The sequence below is a fragment of the Augochlora pura genome, chromosome 2 (genome assembly GCF_028453695.1).
Source record: "Augochlora pura isolate Apur16 chromosome 2, APUR_v2.2.1, whole genome shotgun sequence".
Lineage (NCBI taxonomy): Eukaryota > Metazoa > Arthropoda > Insecta > Hymenoptera > Halictidae > Augochlora > Augochlora pura.
In genome coordinates this window covers 15,568,819-15,581,511 of record NC_135773.1, presented here as the reverse complement: position 1 = coordinate 15,581,511, position 12,693 = coordinate 15,568,819, and the positions used below count along the sequence as shown (strand labels likewise).

The 12,693-nt window shown below is 40.9% G+C and overlaps 1 protein-coding gene across 5 annotated transcripts in view; it reads right to left on the bottom strand.

Moving 5' to 3' along the window:
- The window catches only part of Mam (neurogenic protein mastermind), a 429,033-nt gene that overhangs the window by 124,123 nt on the left and 292,217 nt on the right, over positions 1-12,693 (bottom strand). For 3 of the 5 annotated variants that reach the window (XM_078195843.1, XM_078195846.1, XM_078195858.1), the window contains one exon: positions 8,313-10,034. In XM_078195843.1, the coding sequence (XP_078051969.1) occupies positions 8,313-10,034 (1,722 nt within the window). The remainder of the gene's footprint in view (positions 1-8,312; positions 10,035-12,693) is intronic. The other 2 variants (XM_078195853.1, XM_078195861.1) reach the window with 1 other exon arrangement.

Sequence of the window (12,693 nt, the reverse complement as noted above, 5' to 3'; positions counted from 1 at the left end):
CTCTAGTCCCGACTTTTGAACGGTGTCCGTTATCTTTCAAAATTTTCACCCGCGATCTCGAATTACCACTTTCACCGAATTCCACAATTATTATCCGACACGAAGAACCAAACTGTTGCATCGGAAACCTTTAACTAGGCACCTCGGCGCCTTAGAACGCCGAGATAGTTGAACACCTTTGCGAAGATGAGGTCAAGCCAGGTTCCTAACTGGTTCCTGGGACCTCCACAATAAATTAGGAATTTAGTTTAAGAAACGCACAAAGAAGTAACCCGCGATACAAAATGCTACGCGAGATTGCTCTACAATCGTTAAGGAGAGAACACACCGGTTCGCTTTAGACAACATTCGCGAAATCACTGGTCACCTTGATCACTATATACAAACAGAACGAAATCGTAACGATGATCCTCGTGAATATCGTCGAAGGTGCGGCGAAGGAGGGGGCACCTGCCATTCGACCTACGTACGAACAAGCAGAGACACGAGGGAACTCGTTTACAAAGTTTTAAATGTAACGACTCTTTTGGCATGACATGGAACGGCATCGTCTCGCTCGATAATCGCGCGAACTATAATTAATCGAACTAATCGTGCGAACTCGATAATCGCGAACTATAACTTATAAGCAGAATTAGAAGAATGCGTTTTACTCTAACAGACTAGTTATTTTATCATTTAAGGAAAGAATCGAGTCATTCGTTTTGGTTTGAAGATTATTGAGTTAGTATATACAATAGTTATTGTGTTTTAACCCTTACCGGACGGGTGTCGGATATATCCGCCCAATTCTCACGCTACGAGAATTATACCTTGTATATAGGTGATTGTTTCGAGCTATACCACACAAAGCAAGAATATAAAAAGTCTCCTGTGTAAACACGATTAAATTTGTTTGATTATGGTTTTGTTAAATTTTATGAAAAACTTATTTAAATAAAGCTTTAGTTTCTATAACGCAAACGCGCGACTTGAATATTTTCTGTACTGCGCGCTCCAATACCCGTTGTCCACAGCGACGCTCGCCCGTCGAGCGCCTCCGTCCGCAAAGGGTTAAAAGGCGATCGAATACGTTCGTGTCTTACTGTACATCTAGAATGCAGAAGAATAACCCAATTTGTGCAAAGTATCTATAAAATAAATGTTAATCCATGGCAATAATAAGAACAACGAGCCGTTCGAAATTAACCCTCTCAAGCCATTGTCTGTGTCAATATTGACTCAGAATATTTAAATCATTCCCTTAATTATTCCAATTTCGGCAAATAACCCTTTCACGATTAGGGGAAACAGTTTTCTCCATTTTAAAATTGGTATTAGTATTTCAATGGTAATTGTCGTATTTAACCCTTTCCACTCGAATGGTGATTCTGAGACATCATTAAAATTATTCTAACACGTTCCAAAATAATTTTTATACTAACAAGATTTAGATTTAAAAAATTGTTGATAGTAAAACTGTTGGTATGAGCTACAAGAATCAATTTCACCTGCATAAAATACATTTTGTAATATAAAATGGAAATGCTATAACACTGTGAACAAAAAGTACGGTGAATTTGTTTATAAAATGTAAATTCTTTATTTATTCTTTTTTTATTTTTATTTTCCTAGGTTGGTAGGACTGTCTATAACATTTGCCAATTGTCTGTTTGTCAAAAGGTTTAATTATCTTCGAGTTGCACGTGTTTTTGTGAACAAGCAAAAGTCATCACGATAATGCACCATGTCAAACTGCATTGGTTCTTCGCGACTTTTTTTGCCAAAAACTTGACTCATATCGTTCCGCAACCACCGTATTCGCCTGATTTGGCTCCGTGCAACTTCTGGCTATTCAGCAAACTCAAAAGGCCAATGCGGGGATGCCGTTTTGACACGATTGAGGAGATAACAACCGAATCGTAAAAAGGTTTTAAAGGCTACACCGGAAAAAGACTATTCCGACTGTTTCTAGAACTGGAAAAAGCGTTGGCAAAAGTGCGTTTTAGCGGACGGGGATTACTTTGAAGGAGATGAAATTGATTTGTAAGAATAAATAAAGAATTTACATTTTATAAACAATTTCACCTTACTTTCTGTTCACAGTAGTATGTCAGAAAAGTTATTTTAGAATCACAGTTAATATGGCTTCGAATGCAAAGGGTTAATACATAAATTATAACGTTATGTCAAAGTTTCGTTAGAAACTCGATTGATTCATACTGGGCGACGAACATGTTAAATTATTTATATTTTATATGTCGTTTATAGCACAGTTATGCTAATAGTTCGTGTTCCGAGGGTTGGTTGAGAAAAATCCGCAACGGGAAATAGAACGACGCAGGATTGAAAGGTAGAAAGCTGAAGAACGTTTTCAATAATAATCTGCTGCATAAATAGTGGGGAGAGGGGGAGGGGGGGACAGCAATTGCATCGGGCATCAGATCAACGGCATTACGTCCGCGCGAAAAACGGTGGACGCGTTACCGTTTCCAGCGGCGCGATTCGTTATAAATAAAGCTCGGGGCTCGGAAATAAATCGGCGGACGGACCCCGCCGCGACGCGCCGCGCCTCGTTTCGTTTCGACGGCAGCGTGGCGTGCAGGTTGTCGCGAGTGCAGTCCCGCGACTACCGGCCGAAGCGGAGCGTATTGACGCGGCGGATTGTAGGCGCAGGTTAAATCGAGCAGACGGTGGCAGCGGTGGCGGTGGCGGCGACGGCGACGGCAACGGCAACGGCGTCGCGACGCCGGTTGCGCACGGTTCTGCAGCCGCCCTTCTCCGTCCGTCGTACTCGATCCTCCTCGTTCCACTGTGGTAACCCCCTATGGCAAACGCCGCTGCGAAAGTGGGGGCCGTCGTCCGCCGAGAGGGAAAACTTGGGGACGTGTGCGCGTGGGGGCGAGGATGAGGGGGGGGGGGGGGGGGGGCAGAGACTACTTGTTGCGCGTCGCGGCGCCCTCGTGACGCCGCCGATACGCGTCCCCCGACTCGGCGCCGAGCCACGCCGGCACGCCGAGTAGCGATAGCGTCGATCCGGAATCGCGGAACGACCGGACAAGCTTCGCGAATATTATTTATATTTACATTTATAAACATAACTATATTCTATTATATTAATGTATAATAAAAACCATGGAAAATGAATGCAGGTGCGAGGCACAAATTTTTTCTTCACGATTTTTCAGCTCCCATGGTATGATAAAAACAAGTTCCCTGTCGAAGTTAATTAGTATTTAACCGACGAGACACTGTAATTGCTTCAATATGAGAGCAAATTGATTTTTGATAAGAAAATAAGGTTACCATTCTATTATTAAAGGAAACTAAAAGTAATTTTAACTTCATACTACATTCAACAACTTTGCTGCATAATGAGCTTCAAATGACATTGAAAAACAATTTTCGAAACCAAATAAACGTAAATATTATTGTAAAAATGTTCGTTTATTTAATTTCAGAACTTAACACATCAAACAAAGGAGAAATCAATATAAAACGATATTGAAAACACGTATGTTAAATATGTGCATGTAATTAGTGTCGCCTCAATTAAAGACAGCAATAACGGATAACAGTATTTATAAGTCTTGAAGTTATATATCGCCGAATTATTTTATATATTGCGGTAATCAATTTATGGTAATTTTTCTTTCAATGCCGGCCGAAAGTCATCATGTTCTAGATCGTTGAATTCGTCTCGACGTCGCTTACAGTATTGTAAAGTTAAAATTACTTAGTTCCATTTAACAATATAATAGTGATCTTGTTCTTCTATTGATAATAATTTCGAATATAAGTAATATTCTTTAAAATTTAAACAATTTCTTTAAATACTAATTAACTGTGATAGGAAACATTTTTTTACCAAACTATCAGAAGGTTGTTGTTTATATGCCCTCTACATTTTGTAGTTTGCAACACTTTCGAAGTTGCAAAAATTTACAATTATGTTAAACATTATGTTTATCAAATGAAACTTATTATTTATTATTAGTTTTTATACTAATAATAGTATTACAATTATCTTCGCGATGATACGCGAAAGTCAGACGACATCGACTGATTTATCTATTAGATTTATCGTATCGATGGTTCTATTGGAGTCCTGTATTACAGAAAGGGTACTAATAGCAAGAATACGAATACGAGTGTATGACAATAATGACCTCAGAAAAACATCGGTATGATAATAACTAGATCGCGGATTTTATGTATTTATAACAAACATGAGCTAATCAGGATTAATATTTTCCTTCATAAAAAACTTGTTTTCTGGTGAAAAAAAACAGATCGAAAAATTCGATACCAAATTCACTTCAAGATCATATACAGAAACCATAGCCAAAATTGCAGCTCAAAAACTTTATCATTGTTCGAGTTTATTCATATAATTATACTAATATCGAATTATTAATAATAATTATTAGAACTACGGTTGTGCGCGTACCTATTGGAGTTGGACGAAATTTGATTCGGAACACGGGTAAGAGATAATAAATTTAATAAATATGATTTCATTCGATAACGTGCGAATAAAAATATCCGATCGAATGAAAATTCAACTAAGCTCAATTAACCCCTTGCCGTACTTTAACGAGCCAGACTCGTGACGGAGATTTCTAGTAATAAGCTGTTAGGTACGAATGTTCATCGGCTCCTTTAAATAGGAACTAAATTTAATTCTCTTGTCACCAATATTTAAACGTTCAAGTTGATGCAAGTACATCATAAATGTACTTTATGAATACAGAATTACGTAAATATAAAATTATATAAAAATCCTTTTTATAATAATTATAAAATAAGTAAATAACAAATGTAAACAAAAAATAATATAACACTATATATAAATAATATGAGTATAAATATAAAATTCCTTTTTCTTCGAAAAAATTAGTGAAATCGAAAACATTCTAATCATAGCAATTGTAAAGAAAATGGTACGGCAAGGGGTTAAGCAGTTGTCCTGCTCGAGCGAAGGATTAAATGTCCGTTTCTGATCGAAGTTTGTGCCATCGCTGGCCAACGAGCATCGATAGCAAGCCCCTTCGCTGGCGACGCGACCGGCGCGTCGCGGCGACGTCGTTACCACCACCATCCCCGGTCGCCACCACCACCACCGGCGTCGCGACACCGGCGTCGTCGCCACCACCAACGTCGACTCGTGACGCCGCCGTCCTCGACAAAAATAGACGTGTCGTCGCGACGCAACAGATATCATTCGGCCTCCAAACGACACGCGCATGGAATTCTGACGAGGACGTCCTTCCTGCGATCCTTTCTTCGTGATTGTTCATTATGCGACGCTTTCTTCATTGGTCGTTCATTGCGCGATACTTATATCATTCTTCATAACTTATTCAATGATTGTTCATTTCCATGAGCATCCTTCAATGATCGTTCGTTATTGCAATCACTTTTCACTGGTTTTCATTACCATGATCGTTCTTTATTGATTGTTTATCACGCGATACTCTTTCATCATTATCATCATATAGGTCTTCATTATTTATTCATTGATTGTTTGTTATAATGATCATTCCTCATTGATCGTTCACTATTGCAAATATTTTCAGTTGATTTTTCATTATCATGATCATTCTTTATTGATTGCATATTCCACGATACTCTTTCATCACGTAATTCTTCATAATTTATTCATTATTTGTCCATTACAATGATTATCCTTCATTGATCGTTCATTATTGCACATTATTTTTCATTGGGTTTTCATTACCATTATGATGGTTCAGTGATTATTCTTTACCCTGATCATTCTTCATTGATTGTTTATTAACGCGATCATTGTTCACTGATTATTCGCTATCACGATTGTTATTTATTGATCGTTTATTACACTTCCATCATTATCATCTTTGTCATGCAATTCTTCATAATTCGTTCTATGATCATTACTTATTGACTGTTCATTACCACGATGATTCGACATTGATCCTCCATTACTACGATCATTTTTCAGTGATTATTCATTACCGCATTCATTATTCATTATTATAATCATTTTTCATTGACTATTGGTTGCTAAGATCATTATAAACATGGAAGTATATTTAAAAAAAAACTTGGACGCAACGATTTTTATCAATACTTTTAACATGAGGTTAGAAACTATTGCATTACTATTTGCAACTAGTAGAAACGGTAGATCATGATCAGACACCGCAGTTGATTCGTATTTAATAGAATAAAAACCAACTTTACGTTTTATTTAAATCTATTCGCAATAAATAATTAAATTTATTTTAAATTGTATTTAAACTTAATAGAATATATACTAAATTTGCGTTTGAGTCATCATAATATCGAGACGCAGTTGCGATAAGGATACGGAACAAAATGTAACGAACATTATCCATTTCCGTTGCTCGTGTATATTGTCCTAAGAAAATACGAAATTACGATTCTCTGTTCCATGTTGGAAATTATTAATGATAAAGGTACTATAAGCGGAGTGGCCGCGGAAGAAATTGTAAGACAAGGGGTTATTCGTTGAGTGCCGCGCTAAATTCGCATGACTCTCCATTTACTGGGCCACAGCTGGTCCATGTTGCCCCATTTGCTATGTACACCGGTAATATGTGTCTCGCAATATTTATCAAACAGCAGAGAACGTGGGTATTTCGCAACAAGTTACTCCACTAACTGGGAAACCGGATGTTAAACGTTAAGGGAGCAAAGAACGTTAAGGGTGCTTTCCAAAGTAATTGATGACATTCCTCCGAACAATCTACTGCACTAAGAATCGGACATTCAACAAGTTTGTCACCGCACCCTCTTGGAAACGATGCAGCGAAGCGAGGTCATCGCTCGTCTGACCAAACCGATCGCATTCTACTTCGACGATCGAGCGCCGCGAAAAATAACTCCGAGGTGAATCGAGGAATAGAATTGCAATTCTGTCGAACAATTTGAGCCTGACAAATGGATAGCGGGTTTCTTATACAAAATAAAAGATGTCTGCATTGTTTGCAAGGTAAAAAACATCTACATGGAGATTTCCTTTCTTCTTTGAAATGTATTATTCATATTAATTCGCTATTATAGTGTAAAAAGGAATTTTATATTTATCGTGTGCTTACATTTACTCGAACGTTTAAATATCAGTGACTAAAGAATAAAATTTGATTCCTACTTAAAGGAACCGATGAACATTCATATCTAACAGATTATTGTTATAAATCTCCATCACGAGTCTGACTCGTTAAAGTACAGCAAGGAGTTACAAAGAACAAATAAGTGCTAATCAACGCAGTATGAAAGGAGTCGCAGTGCAAGGGGTTAATAATTACTTTGTTGCGACGAAAGTAATGGAATAGTATTTTTAAATTCGATAAAAATATTTGCATTGTTTTATATTTTATAACGTTGAATTACGTCTCAACACTTTGACGTGCCCAGCACACTGGCTTCAAAAATTTCATAAAATCAAAGTATTTTGTTCAGTTGATTTACTATTGCGAAGTTTATTGAGACGTCAATTACTTTTTCGACATTTTTGGCTGGTGCAAATCTGAATAAAGTTATGAAATTGCAATGGATTGAGGTAACAATTAACTTTTAAAAATTAAATTTTCAATGATTCTGTAATCCATTGATTTATTAACTTCAGAGCCAGTTAAAATGATTTCAAATCAGTCCAAATGACCGGTTCTCAATATTTTCTTTCACAATTTCTGATGTTAAAAAATTGTTTTATCATAAATTTTTATAGAAACTCCTTCATTCAAACGTATATTATTATAAAAATCGTAAGAGGTTTAACCTAGTAATTGTTATTAAACAATACACCCTAGTCGTATTCGGGACCCTGCCGATCTATTATTGATAATATAAATAGAACGAATCTAATTCATAATATAATTACGAAACATTTTTATAAAAAACTGTGCACAATCGATTCTAATCCTACAAATTTTCGTAAAGTCACGTGTGTGTGTGATCCTGGTCGCCAATATGTCAGAAATGTAAATCGTGCACGTTAAAATGCTAAAAGACGAGTAAAATAAATTTTGGAGTTGCTACAAATCATCATAACCTGTAATTCTAAACAAATTAAATTCTAACATTTACTAAACAGAGATCATTTGAACGAAAAATGGTATAATTATAACCATCCTTGAAAAATATATATTATTTTTAACAAGTTACATATCATTTCGATAGATAGTCTGAAAAAATGACGGCATTCTATGAATGGCGGTGCAACAAATTGCCGCACGAATATGTGTTAAGAAGAACCTCCAATACACGCCAATAATGAAGAGTTCGAGGCACGAGGTTGCCTCGATTAGAACAGTATCTCCACTAACCTGAATCTGATGTCCGGGGTTGTTAATATGTAGCTGCTGCGCCTGGTTAATTTGCAGGGAAGAGGTGCCGGATCCCGAGGGAGGCCTCGGCGGCGTGGAGCTGGTGAAGGGTGCTTGCGATCCAGTCTGATTGGGTCCGGCGCCCTGGGATCCCCTGGGCGGCAGCGGATACCCGGGACTGCCGTGATTAGGCATCGATCCGGGACTGCCGCCGTACGGGGAATACTGCTGCTTGTAGCCGCCGGTAGGTCCTAGCATGCTGGGCTTGCCGCCGGTGGCGGGCTGTGGTCTCTTCATGTCGGCAAGGCCCTGGGCGAACTGGGTCTGCGAGCCGACGAACATGTCGTTGGTCTGCTGGCTTTGGAAGCCGGCAGTGCCGTTGTTCTTGTGGTAGGAGCCGGTACCGGTGGTCGCTTGGGCTTGTCCACCGGGCGGACCAGTGCTTCCGGGGCTGCCGAGGTAATCCGAGGTGCCGCCGAACTGTGGGAACTCGGCGTAAGGCGACCTGGCGGTCGGCCCTCTGGCGGCGGCGGCCGCCGCGGCCGCGCCGGGGTTGAAGCCTCCGAGGCCGAGTTGCTGGCTCTTGTGTTGGTGCTGCTCGGCCATTTGTTTGAGGGTCTGAGCCGCGGGGCTCATCTCCGACTTGAAGTCGAGGCCCGAGTAGGGCAGCCTGGCAGGTGAGTACTGGGCGGAGCCGAGGCCGCCGGGGCTCGAGTTGGCGGGCAGGGAGCTCCCGTTGTTGTTGGCGGTGCCGTTGTTCACGCTGTTGCTGTTCGTGTTCGCGTGCTGCTGGTGGATCGCGTCCTTGTCGTCCTCGATCTTGATCTGCCCGTTGTTCGTCGCTATGCTGTTGTTGTTGTTGTTATTGTTGGCGGCCGCAGCGGCCGCGGCGGCCACCGCGGCGTTGTTCGCCAGCGCCTCCACCGGGATCTTGTCCTCGAAGTCGAAGTCCTTCATGAACTCCGGATGGAAGTCCGAGATCTCCGAGATCAGGTCCTTGAACGCGTCGGACGTGATGATCTCGTCGCCCGTGTCGTCGCCCATAAAGTCCGAGAACCCGGGGAACCCGCCGCCGTTCGCAGCCGCATCCTTCTCCAACGCCGCCGCGCACTGTTCAAGGTCCACGAACTCGTTGTCAGGCTCCTGCTTGCACTCCACCAAGTTCCCGATGTCCACGCAACCGATGCCACCGCCGCCGGCGCCCGGGCCGGTCGTCGCACCGCTGCCCGGCCCCGGCCCACCGCTGCCGTTGTTCCCGGTCTGGGACCTCGAGGTGGCCGAGGCGGGCGTGTCCGGGCCCGACTTCGGCGACGACGACGCGTTCAGCAGGTCGCTCTTCACCGACGCGTTCGTCAGCGCCTTCACCGTCACGTTCGTCGAGATCTGCTGCGCCTGCGAGTTCGCCGCCGACGTCGTGAACTCCAACTGCTGCACTATCTCCACCGAGAATTTGGTCAGGCCCTCGTTCCCGCCGCCGCCACCGCCGCCGGCGTTTCCGCCACCCGCGTGGGTCGGGCCCGTCGAGTTCGCTCCGTTGCCCGGCGGGTGCTGCCCGTGGCCGTGATGGGGGCCGCCACCGCCGCCGCCGCCCGGCCCCTGCTGGTGCTGATGCTGCGCCTGCGTGCATTGCAGCTTCACAGGCGGCTCGCCGAAACCACCGTCCCCGCTACCGCCGCCGGCTGGCTCCAACTCCTCGGCCGTCCTCTTCACGAATTTTTGCTGCTGAAACCAAAAACAAGGGGAACATCAGCCGGGTTCGGTCGCGCTTCGCGTACACCAACGGACTTGCAAACGGATTACGAGCCAAATATTCTTTTCAAAAACGTGTTCTCTGTGCCCCACGGGATACGTAAAAGAAAATATTAGAGTAGCGTGTACAATTAATGGCCTGTAAACAGTGAGAGAGCATTTTCCTAAAAAATTAGTAAACGTGAGATAATGCTTAATAATAATCATTTAATAATATTTCTATGGTCTACATAGTTTTGTCCCGAATAGATCATATCTTGTTGTAATTTACATTTTGTAAATACCTAAATAAATTTAAAACTAATTACGCATATTCGATTTCATGGAATCATTAACTTGATCTAAAAACTGCAGCTATAGTAGTCAGTTCTATTTGCTTATATCAGGTTAACAAAATCTGTAACAATTCATGTCTAAGTATTACACATGTTTGATTTATGCTGCAAAGTTTACAAAATAAAGTAGTTATTTGACTAGAAAATGTGGATATTTTGTGTTGGACAATAACTAAAAAAAAGTTATGGCAGTATTCACCCAGCAATTGACCTACGTAGTGTTGCTACCATTGTTCAATATTTTAGGCTACTCTTTATGTATATTATATGATTGTATAATGTGTTGAAATTATCTGAATTAGTAAATAATATAAAGGCAATTATAAAATATATAAATATTATTCTGAAATAGGTAGAACTTCGTTAAATACGTTGACTATAAGAATTTTTAGATTAACTGCATTATTATAAACAAAAATGATAAAAATAAAAAAGGAAAATGATGAATGTGTTAAGAAATATTCCACACAAGCATGGCAAAAGCTACCGATGCTGCAAGTAGAGAAATGTCTACACTAATATACGCTTTTGCTTTATACAGAATTGCTAAATCAACATTATTGTTTAGATTAACATACCTTCATGTTATTGTTAATTATAAGTACTGTTATATTCAAATAGATTGTCATGCGTTATAGATTTAAGTTTTTATCGATAAATTAACTGTTTTGTCTGTCAGATATGATTATGGAGTGTTTTCATAACCTGTCAAACACTGTACAATATCAAATCAATAACTGTAATTTATACTTCTACTAATAATTAATGATCTTTACATTTCTTTCCGTGTTTTAAACAAATTCTGTATTTATGTATTACTTCTATTTCTTGTGTGAACAAGAATTCTATTACTTGTGTGATACTTCTGCTTAAAAAGTCAATCACTATAATTATTACTGTAATTGTTATGCTATCCTAGAAAAGGCGAGGTAAGCAGCTCATTTGCATTACTAATTGACAGCAATATGCGTGAATTTGTAACATCATGGACAAAATCGAAAGCTTTTCGAATTATTATTACTATAATTATATTACAACTATAATATAATAATAATAATTCGAGAGACTTTTGATTCCATTTAAGATGTTACATATTCACACATACCACTACGCATACAGCTACCATAAAATGACAATTACAATAATTATATTATTATAGATATTATACTTGTCAGCATATAGTAGTTATAATAAGAATAATAAGTCAATAAATACAAAAAGATTCTACTATTCTATTTTTTAAACGTCAGTCATTTTAACTAATTTTGAAATAGAAACATCGTCGTCTCAACATAACTAGTATTAGTACTAATAACATGCTAATTGCAATCGCATACGGTATTTCTTTCCATAATTTCCCCTGCATTTTGAACCCCTTGCATTTATTAGCATTTATTCATTCTTAATACGTTCTTTAATAGGACTAGACAATTCCTATTTCATGTATTGTCTTTATTTACTATCGTTTCTGTACTTTGATAACAGAAGAATTAAATTTGGTTTCGATTTGAAATGAATTAGGAATATTCATATTTAGTAGATTATGCGTAAAAATTTTGTCGCGAGCCTGACTCGTTATTGTAGTGCAAGGAGTAAAAAATGATAGAAAGAGCGCTTGTAGAAATTCGAAAATCGTTGTCGATATCCTTTTCCATTTTGAATCCCGTTCTCGCCGCTTTGATTACTTTCGCTCTCATAGCAAGCGTTCGTGTATTCGACGGATAATTAGCGTCGATTTCGCGGTGATCCGGCGGCTCGGCGAGTCGACCGAGAAAAGTGGCGAGACCGCGAGAAGGAACGCACCGGTGGAAGGCGCCTCGGAGGGATTCCGTCCTCCCGGTGCCACCCACGTCGAGATCGCAGCCGGCCAAGCAGCGTGAACCGGGAGCCGTTGGAAAAACGGGAGGAACGCGGTAATGGCTTCTAAATCCCGCGGTCGCTGCTCGGCCTTGTTTCCCATTTGCAGCGAGCGACCGGTCGCCTCGCGTCGCCTCGCGTCGCCTCGCATCGCCTCGCATCGCCTCGCGTCGCCTCGCGTCGCCTCGCGTCGCCTCGCGTCCCGTCGCGGCGGATCGACGACGACGAGCATCCTGCTCGTGGGTCAAGGCAAAACGCGCGGATCTCGAGCATTATCTTTAAACCCACCGGTTTTTCTGGGAGCCGGTCGCGGCAACCGGTAGCGCAGGATATTTAACTCGGGGAACGGGATGCCTCGCTACGCCGCGCCACGCCACTCAGTTTCTTTCGCAATTAAGCCGGCGATTTCTCACCGCGCCTGTCAATACCGGCCACGCTTT